This window comes from Accipiter gentilis, chromosome 33 (assembly GCF_929443795.1).
Source record: "Accipiter gentilis chromosome 33, bAccGen1.1, whole genome shotgun sequence".
Taxonomy (NCBI): Eukaryota; Metazoa; Chordata; class Aves; order Accipitriformes; family Accipitridae; genus Astur; species Astur gentilis.
The window spans coordinates 11,783,104-11,811,094 of NC_064912.1; the positions used below are offsets into that span (position 1 = coordinate 11,783,104).

The 27,991-nt window shown below is 42.1% G+C and overlaps 3 protein-coding genes across 10 annotated transcripts in view; 1 reads left to right on the forward strand and 2 right to left on the reverse strand.

Moving 5' to 3' along the window:
• Window positions 1-6: 6 nt before the first annotated feature.
• Window positions 7-5,615, reverse strand: ERI2 (ERI1 exoribonuclease family member 2). The gene is made up of 8 exons (XM_049791677.1): window positions 5,593-5,615; window positions 5,271-5,410; window positions 4,889-5,016; window positions 4,613-4,769; window positions 3,991-4,091; window positions 2,786-2,867; window positions 2,025-2,113; window positions 7-1,814 (listed from the first exon to the last, which is right to left on the reverse strand). Exons 1-8 carry the CDS (start codon window positions 5,613-5,615, stop codon window positions 471-473), a joined length of 2,064 nt encoding a protein of 687 aa, XP_049647634.1. The 3' UTR covers window positions 7-470.
• A 139-nt stretch (window positions 5,616-5,754) lies between these two features.
• On the forward strand, window positions 5,755-24,085 carry REXO5 (RNA exonuclease 5). 8 transcript variants are annotated; one of them, XM_049791237.1, is made up of 20 exons: window positions 5,755-5,806; window positions 6,078-6,197; window positions 7,807-7,928; window positions 8,803-8,929; window positions 9,779-9,863; window positions 11,205-11,354; window positions 11,528-11,616; window positions 12,416-12,531; window positions 13,335-13,473; window positions 14,035-14,129; window positions 14,914-15,016; window positions 15,620-15,756; window positions 16,074-16,182; window positions 16,514-16,624; window positions 16,748-16,885; window positions 17,399-17,491; window positions 18,002-18,221; window positions 18,751-18,944; window positions 19,520-19,629; window positions 21,783-22,414. In XM_049791237.1, exons 2-20 carry the CDS (start codon window positions 6,081-6,083, stop codon window positions 21,850-21,852), a joined length of 2,325 nt encoding a protein of 774 aa, XP_049647194.1. In that variant the 5' UTR covers window positions 5,755-5,806; window positions 6,078-6,080; the 3' UTR covers window positions 21,853-22,414. The 8 variants fall into 8 exon arrangements, with proteins under 8 accessions (XP_049647194.1, XP_049647195.1, XP_049647193.1 ...); XM_049791238.1 differs by having other exon boundaries at window positions 5,779-5,826; XM_049791236.1 differs by having other exon boundaries at window positions 5,803-5,850.
• Window positions 21,485-27,991, reverse strand: part of DCUN1D3 (defective in cullin neddylation 1 domain containing 3) — a 28,544-nt gene continuing 22,037 nt past the window's right edge. The window contains exon 5 of the transcript XR_007504529.1: window positions 21,485-21,602. The gene's annotated coding sequence lies outside the window, so the exon portion shown is untranslated. The remainder of the gene's footprint in view (window positions 21,603-27,991) is intronic.

Consider the following 27,991-nt stretch of genomic DNA (forward strand, 5'->3'; position numbering starts at 1 on the left):
TTTAATTTACATGATAAAAAACAAGAGTTTAAGAGAACACTATTGCTTCAAGAGTCACTTTTGAGAAGTATGACAACTTCTAAACACATTTTTAAAAGTTAGTTATCATTACAAGTATATTTAGAAAAAATAGTGTAAATAAAATCTGTTTCATTAAAGTGTTCTTTAAGGACTAGACTAGTAAAGAATTTAAAATACATGATAAAGCAGAAATTTAAGATGTGTAGCAACAGTTGCTCATAATTGTAGCACTTAGTTTTATCTGTTCTCTCACACTTGATTAACAAGACACTTTATGATATATTGATATTTTTGCATGCCTGAGTAATTTCCATTTTTATCTATGTTAACAAAGCAATGTCATTTTTGTCCCATTCTCAGAACATATATCTGACATCATTGGACTGTCCTGATTATGTGAAGCATGACCAACTGAGTTTAAGATTCAGACAAAAAAAAATTGTCAATTTTCAAGTTCTCATAGAGGGTCTAAGACACAAATATTTTTTGTTGGAAGAATTTCCTAAATTACTAGCATAAGTTCCAAGAGAGGTCAGAGCATCTGCATTCACTGTGAGACCATTAGATTTCTCTTTTAGAAGCACATATTCCCACTTGAAGTATCCACAGCCTTTCTTATTACCTTCATGCTTGCCAACAGGACAACAAAAAAATGCTTTGCCATGATTTGGACCAGCATTTGACACATACAGTTTTTTAGCTCTTCGACCGCAGTTACACAGAGGGGGAGTTGGTTTTCCATTTTTCACAGCTCTTACAGACTGATTCAAATTGACTGTGGAGTTTAGTATGGCAGGAGACACTTCAGGCAAATTTGAACTTCTTAAAGGTAAGGAATGATCAAAAGATGCAGTTTTCTCTTGATATATAGCAAAAGGCTGTTTTTTTGCTGGTGGGAATGCTTTTGGACTAGTTGGCTTTCTTTTAGAAACCTCCAAAGGAGTAGAATAATTTCCAGTTAATGCTGAGTGTGCTGAAATAGCATTTACCTTTGCAGATGGCAACTTAAAAGCTGAAGAATGTGAAGTCTGCCTTTGTACTGTTCCTACATTATAGATAGTAGTATCGGGACTTTTGTAAACAATAGATTTCAGAGGTTCCACAGGTACTACAGTTTTCTGCAAACTTTGATTATCTGAACTCATCACAGCCAATTGTTTTGAAATTGTTTTCTCTTCAAACACTGTTAAAATATCTGTACTTGAGTCATCTTTGAATTGAACACAGTCTGAATTTTGTCCATATTGAGATTCTGGTATTAAAGCGACATCTTCCCAGTCAGTCAGCAGAGATAAGCAATCAGAACTAGTAGTTACATCCTCACTGGAGATATTAACTGAGGAGATGGTAGTGGAGACAAGCACTAGTCCTGATCCATGTACTGGAGGGCTGTGTCTGGCTGTACTCAGAGGTTGCCCATTGCTCAATTGTTGCTGAATGTCTGTTGATACCGTACTGGGAGATTGCTGTGCCTGCTCAAGATAAACGGGAAATCTGTCAGTAGATGCTGTTGAAGAGTTTTGTGCTTGAGTGTGTAACTCAATCCTTGAGCTGCAGCTCGGTACAATGTGGACATCTGCAGAGAAATCAGTGCAAGCAGTCTGTTGTTCTTCAGTTTGTACATTAGGATTTATCTTAATTCCAGCAATACCGTTCTGGTTTTTCTCAGCCAGAGAGTTTGTTTCACAAGTTCCATCTCTAGATGTTTCAGGTCTGCTGTTACTTCCCAGTGGAGTCTTGTCAGTGAAGTTTACAGTCAGTGTTCTGGAAATTAAATTATTCTTTGGATGTACCTAGGGAGTCCGTAAACAAAAGGAGATTTTGGAAAGTGAATATCCAGAAGTTTTAGGAATCAATGCACAAAATTAATAAGCATATCAGCCTAGGGATGTTCTGTTCAATTCATAGCCAAGATGCTTGGTTTATTATTTGAATAGCTCACCTTTCATCTGTATTGCAGGCTACAAAGCAAGTAGAAGGGAAGATAGGATGTAGTTACTAACCTTATCCAAGGATTTAGTAACCTTGAGCACACATCCATCACAAATCAGCCTCCAAGCAAGACGGGCAGTATTCCGAGAATCATCCAACCCTTCAAAAGTATGGTTATATTAATGTCTTCTTTTTAAACTAGTACTGGGGATAGTTCTTATTAGAGGAAAAATGTAACCTACGTAAGATTTACGTAAGTGACAGGGATTCACAGAACTGCGACACATAGTTATCTAGTTCAAAAAAGGGAAGCGGATGTAAAATATTCCAAAAAATTCCCTGTGCTGAAACATCTGAAGGACCAAGCCGTAGAGCTGAATACAGATCCACAATTTTTAAAATCCTTGCTCTGTTTTATTAATCACATTTTAAAAAAATAATCATATTGTGCTAGTATTCTCTTACACTGATGTGCTGTCCAGAGCTATCAGGTAAAATCAAGTTTCCTTATCCTTCCTGTACCTCTTTTCTTTTGCACCCTAGCAATTCAAAAAATGATCTTGTTGAATACAGAGTCATTAGCACTAGCAGACATTTCAGAAATAAAGCATGAGGTTAGAAACAACAAACTGATCTTTGAAGCATCTAGCCTTTCTTGTTTTGATGTTTCTGTTGGACAGAACATTGCATAACGTGGAAACAATAGTTACTATTTAGAGTAATGACTAGCTATTACTAGCTGCTTTAGTTTAGCTAACTAAAGCTAAATAGTAGCTATTTAGCTTTATAAAAAATACATATATTAAAATGAGGATCATTATATCATACTTACCAGAATGTTCCCGTCCTGCAAAAGCTATCCCCAAATCCTGCAACGCACCATTTAGCCCTTTAGGCTTCCTATTATAGAAGGCCTAAGGAAAAAAACCACAGGTGCTTAACATAAAGCATTTCAAAACCTCCTCATAGTGAAGTGAAAACCATTGCAGAAATATCACCTTATGAAAAATAAATCTCACAAGACAATTGTGCAAGTCAGGTATCTTCGTTTTACAGTCAGGATAAATAAGCCTAAGACTGTAAGTGACTTACCCTGTAACAAATTAGAATGGAAAGACCCACAGATCCCTTCTCTCAGTCTTACACTAATACATTCTATCTTAGCTCTGGAGTCATTCATTTGCACTTTATGGCTTACATTGATGAAGGCCTTAACAGAGCAGCATTGAAGAATACTACTATAAATAATGCCTTGAGAGGTTTAAAATGTTACACATTGCAAAGGCATGGGCATTAATATATTTGGCATAGGTATAAATTCTTTTTAAGTGAGAAGAAGTGAGTATTGCTACAAGCTCCTAGTATCTCATTTGATCACAAGAAAGGGAGAATATTCACACCGTAGACCTAATTCTGCTACCTAGGTTACGAGCCTCAGCACCAAGTGTCAGGACAGGTAGGCTCCTAGATCACCCTTTCAAAGTTTCCTTGACTACACAGGGAAAGGTACCCTTAGGTGCAGTTAGCTCCCAAGTTAGAACTCTGTTGCAGTGTAGACTATGTAACAAAATGTACATTCATTTTTTTTCAGTATTATTCATGCTATTCAGAATATACTTTCTGGTCCAAGTGCAGTTCATGTGCTAGACCTTTAAGTACCTCTAAACAGATGATGATGATGACGACTATTTTCTATGCAGCAGTGTAGGGCAGCAACAAGAGCACACAAAACAAGGGAAGTTAGGAAGCAAGCAGAGCAAAAGATGTCAGGAAAGGAAGCGCAGCTCAAAACATGTTTCTAAAATTATCATTCATTTATCTAACAATAACACCAGGTTGTTTCTCTAGCATTAAGATTTCTCTTAAAATTCACACAGTTCTAGGGCATGCAGTTTGTTACTGAGCGACAACATGGAAGGAGAACAAATGGGTTACTCTAGTCACAGGAACATAAAATATTGACTTGTAACCTCAGATACAGTTAGCCTTTGAGATGGTAATATGAGTGTAAATGTTTCAGTCTATCAATCTTCTCACCCTGTATGTTGCTTTGAGATCAATCCAGGAATTAAAAATGTCAGGTTTTCGCAGCTGCTTCCTTTTACACTCATACTGTAAACACACACCCAGGTCCCAATCTGCACAGAAAAAAAGAACAAATAATCCATCACTGAAGAACTGGCCTAAAATCCACATAAACGTGGCTTAAAATCTACGTAAAGTGGTATAACATCAACATACTAGTAGCACCCTGTACTGCTGGACAGGAAACACAGGCTAATGAAGTCCTTGTACATGAGAAGCACTAGACTTGCTGCAATGGGACACCACGATAGGTGAATGCCTGTTGTTAGTAAAGAATGACTTCAGATGGGTAAAGATCTTAAAGACCTCATTAAATCATTTAGACACATTAAGAATGGTGACACAGTTCACTATATGTAGAGCAATATCAGACACTGGAGACAGAGGTGTAGTGAACACATCAGGATTCAATGGATTTTGTATTTTCAGTCTTATCCCAATACTGCACATCTTTAATGCCTCATAACAGGATTTGGGCTCCCTGGAAGCAAAGATGCAATCTCACTAGCACCACCAAATGTTAATTTTTTGTGTGTATTACTCCACAGAAAAAGCAAATGAAAATTTTATTTACCTGTCCAAGTAACAAAGGTACATGCTTTTGCTTCTGAAGTAGAATTACTTAGAAGATCAGTACTGAATATAATTTTCTTCTCCTTTTGTATCTTTTGAATCCATTTCAAAAACTGTGATAAACAAACGTTTAGAGGGACCCCTTCGTCAACCTGATTCTTTATGAAACAGAACAAGAAGTACGTACGTGTTAGTGTGCACTGAAATTCATTTGAGGTTTATTTCTTTTTAGCCCTGTAAAGGCCCCTTTAAATAAAAGAGTAAACAGCAATTATACCTGCGTTATACCAGTTAGTTCTGTACAAAATTCAGAGAGAACAGGATGCTCCTGGGGCTGGACATAGGTGTGGAATTCGGATTCAATCTCTCCTGTTGAAGTGTTTAACAGGACTGCTGGAAATTCGACTGCGACAAAAGCAGAACGAGAAAACAACAAACAAAACCAAAACGCAAAGCCGGAGGGGTTGAAGGTGCTCGCAGAAATTACTCCGTTTGCCTTACACTGGGGTTGCAACGTCAGGAACCAGAAGGAGCACAACGCCACGCAGGCGCCATTCAAAGCCGCCCCCTGCGACCCCCCCCCCCCCCGCCTCCTCCCCGTGCTCTGCGGGGTCCGGACACCCGCGGCCGCCCCCCCGCCCCCGCCCCGCCGCACTCACTGATCTCGGGCCCCCGCCGCCCCGCGTCCCGCCAGCATGTGGCCTCGAAGTCGACGACGAGGAGGTACCCGAACCGCTGTCCCGCCGCCGCCCGGCCGCTGCTCCGCGCCCGGCCGCTGCTCCGCGCCAGCCCCAGCTGCCTGCGGACGGCAGCGGCGCCGCCTCAGCACCCGCCGTGCCGAGGGGACCGACCTCGCCCCTCCGCGCCTGGGACGGGCGGACGCCCCGGTCCCGTCCCGTCCCGTCCCCCCGCACCGACACCGCCCTGCCACCCCCGCGCCTCAGCGGGAGGCAGCCGCCGCCGCCTCCCGGTGCCCCACACCTGGCCAGGCGCTTGGTGGCCATCTCCGCCCTCAGCCGCGGGCGGGCGGGCGGAGCGGCCTCGGCGCCCCGGCGGCCGTTTCAAACCTCCCGCCGGCGGCAGCGGCGGCGCCGCCCCCCATCCGCGCCGGCGGCCGATCGGCTGCTCTGGCCTCGCCGGCAGGCAGGCGCGGGCAGCCGCGCGCCGAGACGGCGAGCTCCCCGGCGTGGCTGAGGTGGGCTCGGCGTGGCTGAGGTGGGCTCGGCGGCCGAGGGTTTGGTTGGTTTTTTTTTTTTCCTCTGGGGAGGAGGAGGAGGAGGCGGAGGCGGCGGCCGGGGGTCGGCCCCACGGCGTCGGGGCAGCGGGCGACCCTCGCCTCCCGGTGCTGCCGGTGGAGTCCCGGCGGTGGGCTTAGGCCGCTGGGGCCTGGCCCGGGGTTGACCGACGGCCCGGGCTACCGCCCTCGCCGTGAGGGGCCGCCCTCACCGCCCGCTGGTTTCGTCTAGGCCATGGCAAAGGCCGTCTGCGTAAACGGGCACAAAAGGCCCGCCGGTGCCGGCGAGGAGGCGGGCGGACGGCAGGCGGCTCGGAAGAGGAGGAAGGCGGATGGCGGCCGCGGCCCCGAGGTGAGCAGCGAGGCCGGGCCCGGCGCCCGGGGCAGGGGCGTTGTGAGGGAAAGGCCGCAGGGCTGGGGCCGCCGGTGGGCCTCGCTTACAGCCACCGCTTCGGGGGGTTATTGCGTTGGGGTGCGGGAAAGCCAGCAAAAACGTGGTTTCCTGGCAGTCTGGCTAGGGGGTTGGGTAAAGAGAGCGCCTGCGAGCAATGGCTTAGGTTCCGCTCCGAGAAGTGTGGAGAGGAAGCGCTAGGCACTTCCATTTAAGGAACCCTGTTGAAATATAAATACACTCTCCAGTACGGTTTTTTTTCCTAAACAAAGCAGATCGCGAAAGGAGCCTTGTGTCTGCTCAGCACGTTCACACCTGAAGGGTGCAGAGTCTCAACCTCATGGTAACACCTTACTCACCCAGGTTACAGCTCACTTGGTGCCCAGTATGGGAGAAGAGCAAGCATGTCTGACCTGTGAGATCGGTTTTATTTGTACCCGATGAGAGACTGAAATCCCTGTGGTTGGCAGGTAGCCTTTGCTTGGTGAAACGAAACTTCTGCTCTTTGGTTGGGTTTTTTTGTCAAAGCTCTCATTAGGCTGTATTGAAGACAACAGTGACGTGACTTATTTGTCTAACTTGGGAAGAGAGATGAGGGACTAGCAATTACACTACCCTCTGTTACTATTACCAGGTGATTCTTAACTGCTTGAACCTCAGAGGCTGTCACCTCTGTTTAGCTTTCTTACCCAGTGACAAATGGAAGTGCACCAGCTCAATCCCACGTGGGCAAGCTCTGTCAAAATTAATGAGGACAAGACTTGTCAGTGTGGTGGGGAAAACACAACTTCTGGTAGTTGTTTATCCTGTGGGATTTTATATTCTGTAGTATTCTGTGGTCTTTTTTTCTCTTCCCCTGTATGCCGTGATGTTTTCTCATCACATAAAAAAAGAGTATCTTTAAAATTTTTACAGGCCAAAGGAGCTCCATTGGAACAGGCCATAATGGTCAGCGGAGGACTCCAAAATCATGCATTCACTTACTGATTAGCTTTTAGGAGAATTTGTGCATTTAGGCTTAAAGAACTGTTGTGTTGAACTGCGTGGTACAGTCTCCACTCCATCTCGTCTACTCGATGCTTTCTCTCTGCAGGTTCTTTGGATTTTATGGAAACTTTTTTTTTCCTGCAGGGGTCAGCAAACCCATCCGCCAAACAGATCACATAATGTAAATGAAGCAAATGGGTTTCAGCAAAACCTTACATGAAGTGGCTGCATGTAACACTTGTATAAATGCCCAAAGCTCTACAGCAGCAAGTGGGTGAATGGGTGGAGAGAGGAGAAGATCGTGTTTGCGAATCAGATAGCTTTAAGTCTCCTTAGTACATACATCTACTTAGATTAATCTTTATTAAATAAATCTTTGAAGTTAGAGTACCTGAGTTACTGAAATATTGATAGTAAATTTAATATTAAAGTGTGATCTGAAAGGAAACTTTTGCCCGTAATAAGTGGAAGAGTTATTTTAAATGTAGTTGAATGTGTCCAAATAGTTTCCTTTTACCATATTATTCCATGAACTTGTGTGATTACATAAAACCTTCCTTTATTAGTGTTTCCCTTTTTACAGGAAAAGTCATCTCACTTGTCAGCAGCTTTATTTGGTGAGGACTGCGAAATCAGCCATGACCAGCTGTATGAGTTGTTAAAGTATGCAGCTTTGGGAAAATGCCACAATGCAACACAACCCAGGTATAACACATTCATATTCAGGAGTCAACCCTGTCTTGTGTCCTCACACGTTGTGAAAAGCATACCTAAAGGTATATTGGCCATGCTGGATTTGGAATCCTTGCAACGCAGTTACCATAATGACAGCCTGCATTATGTAGATGCAGTTGTTGTTAGACTTGGCCAGAGACCAGAATCCCTCTTCTGACAAAAATTCTACTGTTTCATGGTTTTGTTTCATGCAGCTATCAAAAACTAAACAGTATTGTGGAACCAAAGAAACAAAATACCAGGTTAAAAATATTAACACAACACAAAAAATACTAACACATTTCACATCAGATATAATTGAAACAGAGTGTTCTAGAGTGTTTTGGGAAAAACATTTTAATCACTTTTCCCTTTTTCAGGGCAACTCTTCAGCAATGGAAGGGAAAGGCTGAGGAGGGTATATAACCTCACGTGGCAAAAATATGAAATGTAATGAATCTTGAAATGAAACTTAAGGCAAAAATGACCCCACTTTAGATTTTTAGTAGTGAATAGAAAATGATTTTGTGAAACTTTTTTTGATGCGTTAATTTGCTAGACTGCATCACTGCAGCTGAAGTTACTTGTGTGTTCATATGCTGATGCATATAAATGAGGTATAAATGTCTTGAAATGGTACTGCAGCAGAATTTTGCTATAACTCATTATTTCTCTGTCGCCCATATTCTGTTGCTTCCAGGAATATGTGGCTTTTTGAGATAAGCCATAAAGCCTTTTCTCACTGAAGCAATTTGGCACTTTGCCGTTCACTGACTTAAAAGCTGGGCTGGTTCCAAGTTTGTTTTTAAGAGTGCTTGATAATTGTTTTGCTTTGATTTTTTTTTTTTTTTTTTTTTCCCTGCAGCTGGTGCCGTATTTATCACCAAAGACACCTGGCTGGGGTTGTGGTTATTGTTCTACATGAAATGAGCCAACTCCATTTCTACAGATTCTATTTGCAGTTCAAACACCTCAGAAAAGTGTTCCGGCATGTAAGTCCCCAGACAGTATTGCTGTCTTCTAAACTTCTTCCAGTCCTGAAACCATGTCCCAAGGATTAATTGCAGCAGTGAAATGACTGCCTTTTCCAATAGGAAGTGGCCATCTTTGACTCACAAAGCAAGCTAATGAGAGGATCTATTTGTAGCCATTGTCAGCTCAGAACAAAGGCCATGGCTTTGATATTAGAAACAGGTTTTCAAGACTTGATGTCTTTGAAGCCTTACCAGGTGAAAAGTGTATTGATGTTTCAGTCGTCTGACTGTTATGCTTCCTGCATCTTCAGGATGCCAATGAGATTAAAAATATCTCAATTAATTTGGAATGTACTCTGCGTGAGTGAGGAGACTCTCCAATAGAGTTATGCTATCCCACTGGCTGAAAAATCTCACTTTTACTATTTGCACTTTATGTCAAGTTTCTCCCATTTCCCAAAAAGATTATGAAAAGAATTATTTTAATTTTCTGAGTTAGAAGCAACGTTTTTGAAGGAAGACTTCTAGACAATTCTCCCTGAACTGCAGCAAATGCAAATCGCAACTTAACTGGAAAGTCTGGAACTTGTTTTAGTTTCTATCAAAGAAGGTCTTGAGATTTGCCTTCTTGATCATATCAAGCAAGGCAAATCTGTCCCTTAGTACAAAGAATCCTGTATCGTCTGTCATTAAAACAGGTTTGGTTTGTGTTGAGGTTTTTTTTCTTCCTTGGGAAAACACCAGACATATTTCCACTACTTCTTTGTCTGTTCTCCTCTAAATTTGGCTGGTTTGGGGATCAAGAAACATCTCATTTGCTTGATATTTCTGCTTCTGCTTCAAAGTCTCTAACACATCTCTTTTCAGAGATTCACATTAACACCTTCCGCTAACTTCCTAGCCAGCCTGTATGGAGAAGGAGCAAACCCGAAACCTCAAAACACTGCACAAGGTATCTTGTTTGGGTTTCCATCATTTGTTTCAACCACAGTGATTCACTTCCAACAGTAATTTACGACTTTGCATCCTGTGCAATCCCAGCGTTTTGCTATGGTAAACTTGTTTACAAAGGAAAATGTAAAGTGGCTTAAAACATGAGACTAGTTACCCTAACTAGTTCAGTAACTCTCTGTTGGGCTTACTGTCACAAGTAAATGCAAAAAGCAGAGAGAAAGCTTTTAACATGCTTAATCCAAGATTCTGACGCTTCATTACCCATTTTGTGATTATTCTGTTCTAAGATGTATCTAATAAAAGATACAGGGATATAAATCAGATTAAAGCTAAGTATTACTCATTTCTTAGTTTTCCGTGTTATACTGAGCAGCAAATCAAGGTAAAGAATGGGTGTGTTGACAACTGATTTCCTATTTTTACACTCTTTATAGAGGTGATTGTAATCCAACAGGCTTGTACAAAACCTGCAAGAGACTACAATGCGAACTTCACTGAATTTGTTAGAAGTATAACAAAGAATCTTGAATTCAAGTCCTAAATGGGAGAATGAACAGCTATTACTTTCAATGTATTGACAAAGTCCTCTAGCATCCTGACTGTAAACCTACTGCACAGTCACAGATCTGAGATGTCAGGTATACTTTTCTTTTAAGTGCCATCTGCAGAGAGTCACCTACAGGATAATTTAACTTTATACAGCTGTGGATTCTGGTGTCAGTTCAGTGCTTGCATCCTTGTGAGCCGCACCTAGAGCACATTTTCTCTTGATAATACTTACAGGAAAGAATTTCACAGAGAAGGTAGGAAAAAAAAAGATAACTTCTTCTACAGCTTACATGAAGTAACAGATGATTATGTTGTCATGCTTACAAGGCAAGTTTGTTCTCTCTATTTCTGAAAGGAGTGTGAGACAGAGACTTGTGATATGCCTTGCTTGTGAATCAGCCAGCAGTGTCAGTAGCTGAACTGAGAAAAGATTCAAGTATCCTGAATATCCAGTATATTTTGTACACTGTATACATTACATAGCGTATATATATAATTATATATATAATGTATATAGTGTGTCTATATATATATACACAATAGATGAGAGATAAACTGGAGATCTATATATATATAAATGGGAGAGAGGGAGAGAGAGAGATACAAATAAACTGGAGATAGACAGATAGATCGTCTGTCTGTCTGCTGTCTGTCTATATCTCCAGTTTATTGGTCCAGGTAGTGTTTTCCTTTGAAATGGTGTAGTCTCTTAGTGTGCATACTAATGCAGAAAACTGACCTCAAGTAGGGAGTACTGTCTGAGCTTGACAGATGCTTCTGTATTTTACAGGTTTGACTTCCACTAGCAGTCAATGTATTCCTAAAAGCTCAGACTTGCAATGTGATCCCATCATTCGGAAATATGGAGAAAAAAAGCGAGGCCTTACTAGCTATACTCTAACTTTAGAAGAGCAGAAAAAAAATGATTATCCCATAAAAGGTCAGTTTTTGAGGGCTTTTGTTGTTCTGGGTTGTGTTGTTCTGGGGTTTTTGTTTTTTTGAGTTTTTTTTAAATTTATTTTGACAGTTAGTGATATGTTTGGTCATATAAGATATGTGATGAGTTTTAGAGTAGAGAGGTCTGTTTCTTATTCATGGGTGTCTTCATTCTAGGCTCCCCTGGATGTAAGGGCTATATATATACAGAGTGCGATCAGCAGAGGACGGACAGCAGCCCCCTCTTTGGTCTGGATTGTGAAATGGTAAAAATAAATGTGTGTGGCCTTGTAAAATATAGTCAAGCAACCAGACTCCTACCAGCTATTCCAAGTGAGCCAAGCACCCTGTGTATTTGCTAAACCACTTATGACATATTAACATCTGCTGCCAGTCCCTTCATTGATGGTACCAATGCTTGTGCAGCCATGGGAAGGACTCAGGAAGTGGTTCTGGCAACAAGACAGAAATACTACCTTGAGCAGGGCAGCCGAGAGCTCAGTTCTGCATTGAGCAGCAGCTGGATCTGCCAGGCTCATCAGGAATGCTGCAGTAACCCTTGAGACTGCTGTGGAATTCCTTCTCCCAGCCCTCCCCAAGGTTTGGGAAAGAAAAGATGCTTCCCTATCACACATCTTTAGCCATCAGTTCTTCTGGCAGCATGCTGCTCCTTTAGTGCAGTTTTGACCTTGCGGAGATGCCTATTTGGCATCAGCGTTGAGTAAGTAATGATACAACCTGGGCTCTGCTTTTAATTTTCAGATCTTCTCTGGTGAAGATGCTCAGTGACAGCTCTGCAGTGCACAGACTGATTCTGTGAAATCAGCACTTCTTTATAATGGTTTTCTTTGTGTTGTGCTTGCCTGTGTGTTTGCTGTGCTTATGGTGGGCATTTAACAATTAAAATGAAGCATGCTACAGTATAAAACAACTAGATATGAGTGGTAGATAAGTTGAGGAGCTCCTTAGTAGTGATGCTGGCTGCAGCCAAATCGGATGTTAGCTGAGGTTTTTGAGTGGGAGCATCATGCTGATTGAACAACTGCCTCTGCTTCTTCCTGATAGTGCCTGACTGCAAAAGGAAATGAAGTCACTCGTGTCTCTTTGGTGGATGCACAGGGTCAGTGCCTCTTGAATGAACTAGTCAAACCTGCAAGCACAATACTGAACTACCGTACCAGGTGACTTCCACATAAGTTTCTTATCTCTTCATCTTAAAGAGCTGCAACCCTTTCAGATTAAGCCTGTTACACAGGAGCTTTCAGAAGGCTTTGGTTTGCACAGATGCCTATTGCATTTCAATCAGTGTTAAGAATACAGTTCTTGCTGTGTGATTAACAAAACCAACATTATACATACACTCTGCTACGGAGTGCCTGTGTGGCTACTAGGCAGAAGCTTTACCATTCTGCAGTGCTCTAGGAAAAGTTCTGTTACAAATTAATGATACACAGTACAAGTTAGTCTTTATTGCTGGCTATAAAATAAGATGGAGGGTGAGTGCAGGATTGCAGTCTGTGTCTCTCTGCTCCATACCCAAATCTGCTGATCTGTAAAAAATGAACAGAGCAGCTCATCAGATTGTGGGCTGGGCTCAGTATTATAAATAAGCAGGCAAAACTCAAGCCTTGTCTTCTCTAAAACTTTGCCCGGCTTTATGTAGGAGGGGACGTGCCAATCCCCTCAGGTTACTTGGAAGCATCTCCTTCCACCATCAGTCTTGCAGTATTTCCTTACCTGTGCTATCTGATGCCAAGAACTGTATCACTTAAGAATAAGTTATACTTGAGAGAGAGAAACTTCTGAAACAGATGTGGTAGCACTCATAGCAGTTTAATACACCTGCAGTATATCCTCTTATAGTAAATAGCATTATGTCATTAGTTACACTGAATTCATATTTTACATGCCCTGCTTGTAATATTCTCCAGTAGGTGCTGTTGCTAATGTGTTGCTTTTACCTCATCCAACTTCTGTTTCGAAGATTCTCAGGAATCACAAAGAAAATGCTTCTTCCAGTGAAAACAAGACTGTCAGACATCCAAACCAGAATAAAAAAAATCCTTCCCCATGATGCAGTATTGGTGGGTCATTCTCTAAATGCTGATCTTCAGGCTTTGGAAGTGAGTATGCTTTTAAGAGTATTTTTCCCAAGCCTGTGATACTCATTTCAGACCTAGAAACTCTAAACAATTCATTTTTTTATTAGTGAACACTTGTTAATTGCTTTTTATTATGAATAGCCTTATGTCTGTAAGGATTTGAAAGAGAAAGACTCTCCTTACATCTATAAAACTTGTGAGGGGCTGTTCAGAACCCAAAAGGAAGGAAGGAGTCTGTCCAGACACAGATACCATTGCAACGTCTCTACTTCAGCCAGATGCTTCTGATAGCTCTGTCATGGAAAGAACTGAAGTCCTTCCTGTATTTAATTTAATCAACCTAAAATGCTTGAATCATAATTAATCTTTCTAACCCAATCTAGGTCTTCCAAATAGAGTGTTAGAAAGGAGAGTTGGGCTTGTTTCATTGTTCCCATCTGCTCTCTTGTTGTGGACCAGTCATCTATCGTGTGAAACTGGCAACTGAAGTGAGAAGGCAGAGACACATAACAGTGGGATTACTGCCCAATTCTATATGACTGCCGCTCATAAATTAGACTGGTGATGTTTTCTCTCTTCCAGATGATCCACCCCAGTGTTATTGATACTTCATTGCTTTTTGCCAGAAATGAAGGTCGAAGATTTAAGCTAAAATTTCTAGCCAAAGCTGTTTTAGGGTAAGAATATTACTGTATTGTCATAGGAAATATTAGAAACTGTCACGGTGGGTTATAGGATCTTGCTCTTCCACTAGTACCATCAGTATTTTTTTATTTTTTTTTAACCAAAATTCAAAAGAAAGGAGCAGGCTGTGCAAATGGACATGGTAAAGAAGAATTTACTGCCTGCTTGAAACATCAGGCAGCACAATAAATTGGCTTGTCTTTGAGCTGTGACGCAACCAGATTTGTGTCCTAGCAAAAGTAGCTTTTCTGCAGGTAGCAGTACCAGTGTATCAAACTGTAGAGCCACAAAGACACTCTGGCTCACACAAATGAGATCTGTTGCAGTTAGGGAGAAAGAAAGGCTAATGTGTGAAAGAATGATTCACTGACTTAATCATATTCCTCAGTGTACTAGCTACCACTGGATAATATGTCTTAGAGATACAGTTCTCACCATTCACATAGTGAATATTAATACTCTGCAGTGCCAGACTTCACTGAGTTGGGTCATTGGTCAAGGAATAAGTAAGCTGAAATATAGTCATGCATCAGAGTACTAAGTATTAGCACTGCTTCTGTCAAAGCCGGTAAACAGTGTTTTGCTCAACTTTGCAAAAACATTTCTTGCAGTAACTTTTGGGAATATTTCACAAGAATGCTGCTACACAGAACTGAAATCCTTTTTGGAGAAGGGAAAGCTATTTTGCCTGAAAAGGACCCAGTTTAGAAAAGACAGGATGTTGGTCAGTGTGGAAAAACAGATAACCTGCCTGTACACCTAATTTTGATGCCCTAGGAAGGAGATTCAGTGTGAACAGAAGCTTGGGCATGATCCTGCAGAAGATGCTAGAGCTGCATTGGAATTGGCTCAATTCTTTATTGAGCAAGGACCAGCAAAGGTAGCTATATCCAATTAAGATTTCTGTCCTTAATCACAGAACGTACAATTGTGCTTATGAAGGAAAAAAACCATTCCTGCCCATCCTCTTGTTGATATAAAAGAGAAAATGGAGCTGTGATAGAGGCCTCAATTTTGACAGCTTGTAACTTCCAGCATATATTCAGGTATCTTAATAGCCTGAGTATTGCCAGTGTTCCAGTACTCAAACACTGACATGAATCAGCATTGCTGCTGATCTTGAAGAATGGATTGGGTAGAGAAGGATTGAGACACTTCCAGCCTACAGGAATGCCTGTCATTTTTTCAGATGAAAGAAGTGAGAGACCTTGTATGTTGTGGTAGTGATTCAGCTGGTTTTATGAGTCTCTTGCTTGTGTTGTTGGTTTCTGAGAACTTTTTTTCGGAGATGATTGCTGGTTGATGCTGCGAGTACTGCATGCTTGAAAATTACAACAGAAAATAATAAGACAAGAAATTAATGCCTGTTTTTCTTCACTACTCTGGAGCGTGCCTAGATGACTCATAGAGAAAGCATATGCTTTTTGGTTAGCTACAATTAGCTCAGATGAAAGCCAACTACTAATCTTCTTCCTTCCCCAAGGTAGCAGAACTAAACTTGGAGATGCTTCTGACAACTGAAAAACTGGCTGAAGTTTCACAGAAAAAAGCTGTGTTACAGCCACAAGGATGCAGGGTCCAGAAACAGCTGAATGAGCCTCCACATTTATCCAAACCATGGTAATAAGATTCTCAAATATGCGTGTTTTTCCTTCTGTTGAATCCTCAGTAAAATCAAAGAAGTGCGTTACGTTTTTCAGAAGCCATCAGGGTCTTCAGAGACACCCAAATAATTGTAGCATAGCACTGAAAAACTTTCAGAAGTTGCATCTTAAATTTCACAAAGCATTTTCTAGGCTTCTTTTCATGTTGACAGGAATATTCTTTCAGATTTCTTTAATGAACCGTATAATTTTTCTGTGACAAGCACTTCTTGAAAGCTTTTAATTCACCATATTGATAAGTACTGTGATTCACAGCTTTTCTCTCTCTGCTAGTTTTTTAGACTGCTTGCAGGTGACTGGCCAAAAACCCCTCCTTTTGGGCAGACAGGAAATGGACTCTTCTGGCCTGTGTCAGAGTAACCTGAGCACTTCAAACAAACAGGTGAATGGACTTAGAGTGGGTTGGTCTAAGCAAGCATCAAAGTTCTTGTTCTGGGGGTGGGTAGATGAGTCCTATTTTAAAAAGCTGACTGACAGTACTGTTAGCAATAGTGTTAATACCACGTTAGCGAGATCCATTTTAACATTTTGGAAATAAGCTTTGATCCTCTACATCCTCTCATGACTCACTAAAGAAGAATTTCTGCCTGAGGGCTTCCTTGGACAATAATGAAAATTAAAGTTGAGAATTAAGTTCAATAGCTTTGTTTCTGATCCTTTGCAGTACAATTGTCTTGTACCTCTTTGAGCCTTGTACACTCTTTTCCTTCCAGATTCTTCAGAGGGCCTTAGAAGACGTTCCCCTATCCACATTCAGTATCATTCAGTTCAGTTTGGGTCCAGAGTACATTGCATCTCACCTTCTTGCTGGACTTTATGAAAAGGTACTATTTTTTTGAAAATAGTCTTCATTGCTGAGCTTAGAAAGAGACGTTATTTATCTGTAGGCACCAAGTAGTTAGTTCCTTTGCTTTGTGAAGTTCCTTCTCTAATCTGTGTTCCTACAGGTGAGAAGCAAGCTGACTGACATGCTGACAATTTATGCAGGTCCTTTTGAAGAAAGCTTTTGTCTGAAGTCTGTGAAAAAAGAATTTGGGAGATGTGGACCAATCCAGTCTCTTACAGTGGTAACTGAAACATACCAGGTGAGGAGGATTAAAAGCATTAAGCTTGCTGACAGGCATGGAAGGCCCAAGTAGTCTCTTGGAAAGACATGGAGTAGAAGCACTGAAATATCAGTTATTCTGTTTGGGGGTTTTTCTGGTGGTTTAGTCATCAGCTACAACAATTCAGGGTATCTAAAAGCTGTTCCACACAATGACAAGAATAAACACAGCTCATGTGGCTTCACTGTGCTGTTCATGCTAAAGGGCTTTGAGCATTGGAGAAGCTGAGATGGTTTTTGTCCCTCTCGAGAGAACTGATAAGCTAAGGCCTTTAATGGCAAAAAAAAAAAAAGGTTGGTATTAATTGAGGAGCTAATAGAAGGTTGTTTTTTAACAGCTATGGTGTATGGAGTGTTACATATATTACCCTGAAACCTTTTTATATTCTACTTTTAAAAGAAAACGCAACTTAATATATTGAGACCTGACTTTTTAAAAGGGAGGGCTAATGTGTCTTACTGATAAGCCTGAACTATCTTATTCTGTTTCCAGCCCTATGTCTGTATCCAATACGAAGTGCTGGAAGCTGCCCAGCTTGCTGTGGAAAGCCTAAATGGAGCTGAGGTAGCAGGATCCTGCATTAAGGTAAACAATGCAAACAGCAAAAGTCTAAGTTATGTTGAGCACAGGAACAGCATCCAATATGTCTCTCTTAACGTCTACTTACAGCATAGCGTCTGGGTAACTGCTGGCTGGTTGTGCTGTTACCATCTCTGTCCCTGGACAATTCAGAGCCACTGGCAGAAAGGAAATGGTTATAGCCCTCTTTTTTCCTTTCTGCCTGTCAGCAGAAGGGAGGTTAGAAAGCATTCTGACCTCCAACTGCAGCTTTAAAGGAAGAGCCAAGTAACAGTGTGTTAAAATGCCATATACAAAGTATGGCGTTCTTAATTTTGTAGTGTTTCTGCATTACAAACATGATCTCTTTTCCTTTTTCATGACTAAGTAAGTTAGCCTTCATTAGTTGTATTTTTTTCAAGGGAGGAAAAATAGCCTGTCAACTTTGGTTAATAGGAGAAAATAATTTAAAATAGAGGCTCAGAACACAGCTGCTTGGGCTGAAGTGCTGTGTTTGTTCCTGCTGAATCCACCCAGGTCCAGAGACCCATCACTGCAGCAATGCTGGACTGTGATGTTTGGATAAAGGAACTAGAACTGGACATAGAAAATGAAGGTGTGATTTATGTGGCGGGTCTAAAGGAGTCATTAACAGAGACGGACTTGCAAGAAGAATTCAGCCAGTTGAAAGACCTGGAAACACTGTTCCTGCCAAAGGATCTCCAGAGTGGAAAGCACAGGAACTGCTGTTTCCTCAGTAAGTAGCTTCACATACAGCCTGCTTATTTCCTTCAAATAAGCTTATTTAGCAGCCCTTGGGACTTTGCACAGACACAGCAAGAGCTACTGAAACTCATGTATGCTCAAAGTGATGGTATTTAAAATACTCCAGTAAAAGCATATATTGTTTGGCGGAGCAATTTACAGCTAAATATTTAAAAGGAAAAAAACCTGCATAAAAAAAAAATAATCTTTACTTAGAAAAGTTCCAGGATAGTTCATTGGCTCCAGTACCTCAACATGAGGACTGGCTACTGTGCAGCTTCACACAGACAAGTAATCACCTCTAAAAAGGTGAGGTGAACAACTGGATGAGTGCTGTTGCAGTCAATTGGCATTTCTATAGTCTGATGTTTACCTGTAGCAAGATGACGATCTGCTTGCTGCAGTGATTTCAGTTTCCCATCTCCCTCCTGCTCCACACCTTTAGCCCTGCCCTACGTGTGCCAAGGAACAGGGGAGCAACATCACTGCCAAAGCATGTTCCCCTTCTCTTTGTGTTTCAGAATTCCAGAAATCACAGAGTGCTCTGGATGCCCTTGAAGTTATAAACGGAGGGACTGTGAAGGGTGGCAAACTAAGAAGTAGGAATGCTCTTGCTTCAGGTCATCTCTGGAGATGGATTTGGCAAGTGAATCACAGCAATGGGAAGCAAGGAGGAAACATCTTACATGAGAAAATGGAGCAACTGTCTGACTCTGTGAGTTTAAGGCTAGGCTGATGTTCATTGCAGTTAGTGAGGAGGTATTGCCCTGGGAACCAGGAGTGATAACTTTGAGCACTTAGGTGCAGAGCTGCATGTAACAGAAGGGTCTCCTTGTGCTGGAGCAGAAAGGCTGCCAAGGATCAGTTCCCACAAGGCAGTTTGGAGAGGTCATACCACGTGAGGTAAGGTGATGGTTGCAGGGTACCCTATAACCTTAAAACCAGCATAGCTGCTCAGGGCAGCAAGTGATGCTACACAGAAACTGAAGCCTACCACTTGGGAGCAGACAGAGCAATGTACAGGTGTAGCAAGCGGTATGAGAGTCAGAGGGAGAGGTGACTAGTTGTGTAGCCATACAGGAAAGAACAGCTCCAGTTGCAGCTCTCGTTTTTACTGGAGGAGGCTGCAGTGCCATTTGAGTAGGGCGTGTGGTTCTCCCTGCTGCTGTCCTCACCTGTTCAATCCCTGACACTGCCCAAGGGTCCATCTTGCCACATTCACTTTTAAGTGTGATTGCTGCAGATCTGCAGATGAGTGGGGGATTGTAATGCTTATATTCTGTTATGCAGGAGCAGGATCTAAGGAAAAAGGTGAAGAAGTTAGACCACCATATCAAAAAGCTTTATAGAAGTCTGCAGAATAACACCCTGTGCATAGTTCTCTTCCCTGGAGCGAACAGGTAACTTGCCACCTATTTTGCAAAGAGCCAAGGAAAATACATAGCAAATTATTTTTATCTTAATCTATTAAAAATTAAAACCCTGCACAAGGAAGTGAAAGCCTGAGAGGAGGCCTGAACAAGCTGTTGTACTTATTCAGTCTGACTTTCATGTTAGGCCAATAAAACCTCAACAGTAAGTTCTGCCCATGAGCCATGCCTGATCCAGAACAAGCACAAGTGCTGAAACCACTTACGTAGCTGATGGTCCAGATTAGCAAGGCTGAAGTACACAGTGTTGATTAATTATACAGGTCTTGTTAGTTCACCTTCCTTCCCCTCTTGGATGTTTCATCCCTATTGAGAAGAAGGTAAGTTTTATGTGCCCATGAGAAAATTGAGCAGTTTCTACAGCAGCCACTCTTTGGAGTGGTTTTGGTGGGGTTTTGTTTGTTTGTTTTTAAAACTACCTAACTGCTGCAGCCAAGGCATCATCTACCAGTTGTTGTCTTGTGGTACCCTGATGTACGTGCTTCAGCCATAGCTGATCAAGGATTCATGTACTTGTTCTTATGTGAGGGACACAACTGGAAAAAACATTTTCACCAAGTGCTTAAGCTTTCATAGGAAGGAGCAAGTCCTAGAGTTGAGGTGAGCTTCAGTGCTAATATCAGGGATGCTTCCAGATGGGGTGGGCTTCCTGTATTTCAGACCCTGGGGCCTGAACTGCCACAGTTACTCACTGCTTAATTATTAACCAGAAAGGTTAAATCTTTCCCAGGCAAGGCCCTAGTTACTGAGTACATACTTACTTCAGCAGTCTTCTTTCTGTTCTCTCACTGTGTCACTGTTCAGACAGTCAAATAAAGGTCACACCTCCCCTTGCTTTTCTTCAGTTGCCCTTCAACAGATGGGGTACCATTCCTTGTGGAGACAGAAGACATGCCCTGAAATAAAAGCAGGAAAACAGAGCTGCTTGGCAGCATCTATTCTGCCTGGCAGGGCAGCCAGGCCAGGTTCCCCTCTCTGGCTTGCAAAGCTTCCTGCGAGGAAGCATGATGCTGTATTATTCTCTGCACCAAACAGTGTCCCTAGAAGGGAGATGCATCCCAAGCCAAGCATACATTTAGGCTTAATGCCAGTGACAATCCGTTTCAGCAAAGTTGCATGCCAAGGGCTGTTCTTGGTGTGATTTGCTCTAACTGTCAATTTCTAATAACTTTAAAAAAAAAAAAAATTGTTTTGGGTTTTGTTGGTTTTTTTTTTAATAATTTGTCTTCTTAAATAAAGATCATTGAGCTGTTTTCCCCCACAAGAAAGAATGATAGCATATAAAATGAGACGGCAGCAATTCCTACCTTACTAGAGAAGTGGTGGTTGCATGTAGCCATATGAAAATGGTTTCTTGCACAAGCTCAGTATCAAATACTGCCTTGGTTTAACTCAGCCATAGGGGAGTCCTGAATTGAGTGCTAACTTCTGCAGGCAGTTTAGTAGTGCATGTGGTCCTTTGATCATCGGCTCTTTCTTCTGGGCTATAACCAAGTCAGCTTTTACATTTCTGAGCAATTGTTTGTCTCTTCTCTACACCACTGTAGCACCTCAGTTACTTTGCATACTAACCTGTCAGCCCACTAGAGAGGTTTGAGGAGAGGACAGCTGTGGAGTTACAGTCCACACCGTCTGTCTTCTGCAGCAGATTCACTGGTCTCAGTGGGTCCAAATTTACTTTTCAAGGACCATCTCAAACTAGCCTCACTTCATACTTGCCTGTTGTCTCACATCACCGAGGGCTATGAATCCCACTAGCAGACCAGGTGGATTCAGGAGTTTGCATCCACAAAGAGCCTATAGAAGCCCACAGAGCCTGGCTCATGTCTCGGGCTGCTGAGTGGGTTGGAAGGGAGCTCCATCCTAGGCTTGGAAGAGGTTTCTTGCCAAGTGAGGTTTCTGTATTACTGTTTCCCGGACGACTGACAGTCCAGAGGAGGCTTCTTGATTAAGAAGAATGCCAAATAATTGTTGCGTGCAGGGAGAAAAAAAAACCACAACAAAAAACAGTTTTTCAGCCTGCTGATCCTGAAGGTTGCAGGCTTTGCACTACTAGACCGGCAAGCTTATGTACATCAAGGCTACCCTGAGCAGAAATAACACACCTCTTGTTTCTGTTGCAGCATGCATGGATCACAATCTGGCCTTGGTCTGATGGGAATAAAAGATGACGGAGGGAGGAGTGCTTGTTAAACTGCCAAGTTTTTAAGCAAAGTCTTTTGTTAGGATATTTTTAATTACTTTAAATATTGATGTCTTTGTAAAGATCTCTTACCATAAGAACAATAGGCTTTCACTGTATCTTTTACAAAGTCTAAAAATAAAAGCTATTCAAAACATGTTAAAGCACAAAACCTTTTCCATTAACCCATCTTGCTGTGGCAATTTTCCTTGGCAGTGGGTGAGCTAGGCAAGTGCTTAGGAAGAGCTGGGGGCAAACCAGGGGGAGTGTTGCGTAAAAGCCGATCAGTATTGGCCTGTAAGATGTAACCTGGCAAGTCGTTCATTGCCGGAGACTGATGTACCAGCTGGGTTGTCTTCACTGAAACATTGCAGGCCATAAACCAGCAAGCCAAGTTAATGTAGTACCTGCAGCAGCTGCTCAGCGGTTAAAAGCTGTTCTCAGGAACTGTGTGGATTTCTCGAAATGTGCTGTGCCAGCTCTGAAGCAGAGTTGCTGCCTCCTTTCTGGGAAAGTACAGTACTTAGTCCATGGAAAGGAGGAATTGGTGATTCATACTTCTTGGACAAACTCTACTTTCTCCTCCCTCCCTGACCCCCCCTCCCCTCACACACAAAAAAAAGAAGATACAAGAGAAGTTACAGTGTAGCTGTGGGAGGGGCAAGGGCCATTTTAAAGAAAGCACACCTCTGCAAACTTCACATATCATCACTTTCAGCAGGGAGCTGGAAGTGCAGAGTTGCACTAAGACTGCACTACCAGCAGTAGCATGAGGTCACTTGCAACCTGACAGCTTGCAGCCATTGCCGTAAAATAAAGACTGCTTGAGCATCTCTTGTTAATATATATGGAATTTCCAAGCATGAGGATGCTTAGGAGAGCTTTGAGCACTCGGAAAAAAGAAAAAGTTTGTTACAAGGTTTGAACATGAGACAAAGGATTTCTTGCTATGAATTAAATAGGCTGAGATAAAGTTGAAATAGTTATTATTCCAGAAATTATTAAATACAGCTGATTGATTGATTGATAGAATATTTACACCCTCCTACTTTCCAATTCCAAGTTCCCTGTGCTGGGCACTTGAGCAAAAAGCAGCTAGTGGCGTAGAAGTCGGGAGTTGCTGCGTGGAGGAGGCAGGCAAAAATAAGGGCAAGGGAGAGAAAGGCAAATGCAGCGCTAGCCCAGAGGCAGCACTAGTGGGCAGGTAGTAGATGCTTATGTCAGTGTTGTTCATACCTGAATTTAAAGCCTCCAAAACTCCTGAAATGAAACTGATTATTAAGATGAACACAGCCAATATTTTCCTTTTAAAAGTACCCCCTCCAAGCGAGCCTGGCATCCTTTGGCTGTGGCTATTGCAAACTGGGATAAGCATCAACATCAGGGTCACTACAAAATGTGAAAGGGAGTCAGTCCCTTCACCCAGCACTGCCAGTCCCCACTGCTGACCCCAGCCCAGCAGAGACCACCAGGTTCAGGCAGCTCAGTGGAAGGGGGTGAATGGCAGACTGACCTCAGCACTCATCCCTCTGTAAGAATACGCTCCTGTTAAGACTGTTCACATCCAGCATCTCCTTGTAGATGCTTGCACTGCAAAGGTGAAAAAAACCAGCTAGTTTTCATTCCACGCACTTAAAAATGATGTGGTCACCTCCCCACGAGGACTAGGCAGGATTTAGTAAGCATCCAGGATTCCTGCTTCAGAAACTCTGGAGATGACAAATAAAACTAGCAAGAGTCCTATTTATAGGCATGAAAAAATAATTAATTTGTCCCCTTTTAATTGAAAATGTAAAAAGGACTTCAGCTTTAAATAAGACATTTTGTACAAAGCTTGAGCACAAAAAAGTGAACACCAGCGTGTCATTATGTAAACACCACAAATGTTACTCATTTGTTCAGTAATGCACAGAACACTGTGCAAGTTCCCTTTCCAGTGGATTAGATTTCTGTAGCTGTTCCCCTCCCACCCCTCAGATCTTACTGGAATACAGGAAACCCAGAAGCTTTGGAACATTTACAAAGCTACAGTAGTCAGGATACATTGTGACTAAAGGATTATTTTTTTTTTTCTTTAAGGGATTGGTCATTTAAATATACAGAAGTACAGTAATCTCACAGGTAAATGAATGGCAGCTTGGATTAGAAAAAGCACCAAAATATTTAATATACATCTGGCACAAATTCCACAAGAAGTCAGTAATGGACAAACCAATGCTTTGCTTATAAGAAAAGAAAAACCTCAGACTGCACTTAATGCTCTTCTTCCAAAAGGGACACGACAAGAACATTGCACTCAGGATTGCTATCAAGTAAAGACGACCTTCTTATTACAACCTATTTGCATTGTGCCTTAGATTGCACATTCTATAAGATGCTGTTTCCATTCTGTTCCAGACAACAATGGTGAGCAAAATGGTAAAACTACAAACCAAATGGGACTCAGTAGATGCATCATCTTGAATTTCTCCCACTTTTCCTCTAGATCACGGTTTCAAATTTGACCACGTCCCTTTAAAAAAACACCTACAGGAAACAGAATTTACTCCAGCCATTTTCAAGCATTACATTTCCACAGCACTTCTGATACTGCTGCCCGAAAGAGGAAGCACTGGTCTGTTCCAAGACAAGCAATACATTCATTGTTTCCCAGAGCAAGAAAATTGGATCGTACATGGTTATCTCTTGGGTAAGTCCGAAAAGGCAAAAACCACTCCTGACACAAAGAATGGCAGATTCGATCCTATCCACCCTTGCTGGTTTTCTGAGGAACTGAGAGATTGATCAGCTAGTTGTATTCACACATGAGTCAACGAAAGCCACACAAAGGTGTGCTCTCATTAATTTCCTTAGAATTTGTTACTTCTCTGGGAGCACACACTATCAAAATGCACTCCTTCCATAAAGGCCAACTTGAGGCTAAATTGGGGCCTCAAGATCCACAAGCAAGTACTCCAAGAAATCCAGCTGGGTCAACTAGCTCTCCCAGGCTGATCCTTCTCCTCCATGCAGCCTGTCAAGGACTTGCAGTTGCTTCATGCCCTCGAGACCAGCCAGTACAAACCCCAGTTGCGTTGGGTCAGGACCTGATCCTGCCAGTTGCATCCACGGCTCTTGGAATTCGAGTCACTCAGCAACTGACAGCACGAGGCCCTCCAACCACTCCTGCCAGCCCATCTCCTTTTTTTAAAGACTATTTTAACTTACAGATAAGAAAGCAAGCATATTTTTAAGATAACTGTTTAGCGTGACTTAAAAAGTCACAACTTCAAAATATTAAGCACTATTCTGTGAAGTCCTCTAACACGTAATACATATGGGAGTATAAAAACAGCAGCCAGCCTTCAGCTCCACTGATCCTCTGTGCAGGTTTGCCACCTCTGGTCACACGATCTCCCCACTCATGGGCCCAGAGAAGAGCAAGAGTCAGCAGTTGCAACTGCATAAAATGGCAACATTCAAGTAAACACACTGCTTCAACAGTAGGCAACCTTTAGTCCAAATATAATTTACGGGGTGGGGGGGGAAAAGCACTTTACAGCAAGAACATTGGAGACAGATGTTTTTTTCTGTCTGTGTGTGAAATGACATGTTATCCGGAAAGGGCTTATCTGAAGAGTGCAATTATGCAAAGATAGAAGCTTTTTAAAAATAAAAAAATGGTATAACCTCCAGAACCTGTTGGATTTTAAAACCTAACTACAGACAGACTGAAGATTGCAATAGTAGCAAGGAACCACTGTAACGTCAGTGATTTAAGGCAAGCTGTTAGCAGGACTAGTACGTTCATGCTCCTTTTACCTATTGCCTCACACATCCCCCCCGTCCTCTTGAAATATGTGCCCATACAGATAGTGCAAGAGGCCACACCCCAAAAGCAGCCCTCAAACTGGAAGAAGAATCTTGTAGCAGCAGTTGCTACAGCATAACATCTATTTGGGATTTGCAATGACAGTAACTGTGTTGTAGTTTTCTTTGGGGAAGGAAAGGAAGGGACACAGATGTGTTGCATGAAAAAGAGACACCACCTAAATGCATTCATGAATACAACTGAGCACTGAAGCCACTCTGGCATCCCCAATACACTTGAGAATGCTCCAGCTTTGCTCAAGCATAAGGGTTTTATCCTGAGCCAAGATTCTGACCTCAGGGAGGAAAAGGACATGTGTAGCCTTCACACTTTTGCAGCTCTAATCTTTGCTGGGTGTTACAGGTCCAGTCCAACAGGGAAAACACAGTATTTTTAATCAAAATACACTCATGGCACTGCATCAGGTGGGTTCCTAAAGTTTTTCAAGGGCAAATGAAAAGCTGATGACTCCCTCTCGGGGAGCAGCTGCTCCATCTTCAATTTATTGTCAGTACAAGTAGCCTGACCAGGGAAGAGGATGTGTGATGATAAAAGCCCCTGAGCCATGTGCAATGTAGCTCTAGTAGGTTACTCTATTGCACTCCAAAACTAGCGCCCAGGGGGACTGACACTTTTGTTTGCAGCTTGACTTGGCTCCCTTTCAAAGGGTCAATTGCATGCAGATTAAAAGCAGTATACCAAAAAGTATGGCAAATAGATAATACTTAACTTGGGTCAATTAAAAAAAATAGATTACTTATCCAGGCATAAAATCCTGGGAGAAAAGGATGGTAACCTTAAACTCTTCAAGTCTAAGAAAAAGAGGTAGAGATACCTATGTACTTCATGGTGAAGGAGTTACAGCCTTCTGCCTTACAATTTCATGTGTTTCACTTCAGTTGGCAATATAAAACCAAAGATTCAATCTTCAACAGTCCAGAGAGAAAATTTTAACACTGGTGGTTTTGTTTGCACATGACAAAATTGAAGCAGACACTTAGCTTTCAATACTTATTTGAAAAAATATTTATGTTTTGCTGTATATTGAAACGCTACCCTGAAAAACTTTGAGTTTCAGGTTAAGCATCTTCCTTTTTAATATGAAAAGGTAAATTCACATGCACACATTTCGAGTAGAACGAGCTCAAGGGAAGAACCGGGTGCCCAATTTACTGAGGATCTTCTAAAAAAGGATCACGCTGCAGAACACAAGGCTGCAAGACCCAGAAACTCACAATAACTATTATTTCCCAATGAATGGGAATAATGTAACCTCAGCCAGCAAATTACATCATGATCGAGGTGGCTATTAACTACGTGGTGTTTCTTTAACTTTGGTGGGCTTTTTTTGGAAACAAGGCTTAGAACTGTAAGGAAGATACTTATGTTGACAGTGTCATGAAAATACTAAGGTCACTAGTCAGTGCACAGCCATGTCTGGGAACCACAGGTGACAGGCTAGTCCTGGGATCCATGGGTTCTTCAGGCTCTGACGGACATGCAAAGAGGGAAGGAAAAGTCACACAGGCAAAGCTGCTGCTGTCCCCAGCACTTTGAACCCCGCACCTGACAGCTGCCCTGCCCTCAGGAAAAGGGGCTGCATCTATTTGCAACCAACCCCAAGTCACTCGCTCGTCAGCAGAGCTCTTAAATGTGCTTGGCTGAAAAGCTGTAGTGGTTTAGAGGCTGATTCATGAGCAGATCTGCCCTGCCAGCCTGGGGAAGGCAGTGCTGGGCAGACCAAACTGCCACAGGCTTCAGCTGTCTGATTTTATGCCACCTGCCCCACCTTCATTTATTTTTCCTGTGGTTCTTTCATTACGATTGCACAGTATTAAAAAGCTATAATTCTCCATATAGAATAGCACCAGCAGCAAGTAAACTCACAATTCAGCGTTCAATTTTAATTAATTTCCTTGGTCATGTTTATGGCCGGCTATGGGCGGAATCTTTCAAATCCTTACTTGAATCAATAAATAGTCTTTGACCTCAGAAATGCACCCACACAAGTAAAAATTAGCACAAGTAAGCCTCCAGTTGATCTGGGAGCCAAATTTTAAAGGTGTTGCAAACTATAATATGGTGCAGGTGGTCAGTGTTTTATTACTAGGGACTAAAGTTTACAGGAGTTGTATTTCTTTGCGTATAAGGGAAGGCAATAAAATGCCACAGAGTGCGGATGTCAGACCAGTTTTCCAGTATATTACTATAACTATCTATATAGTTTTCTATAGTTATTTATCTCAAGTTGCAGCAGATTCACTACATGCATAAAGTTTTCTAATGCATACTCTAATTAA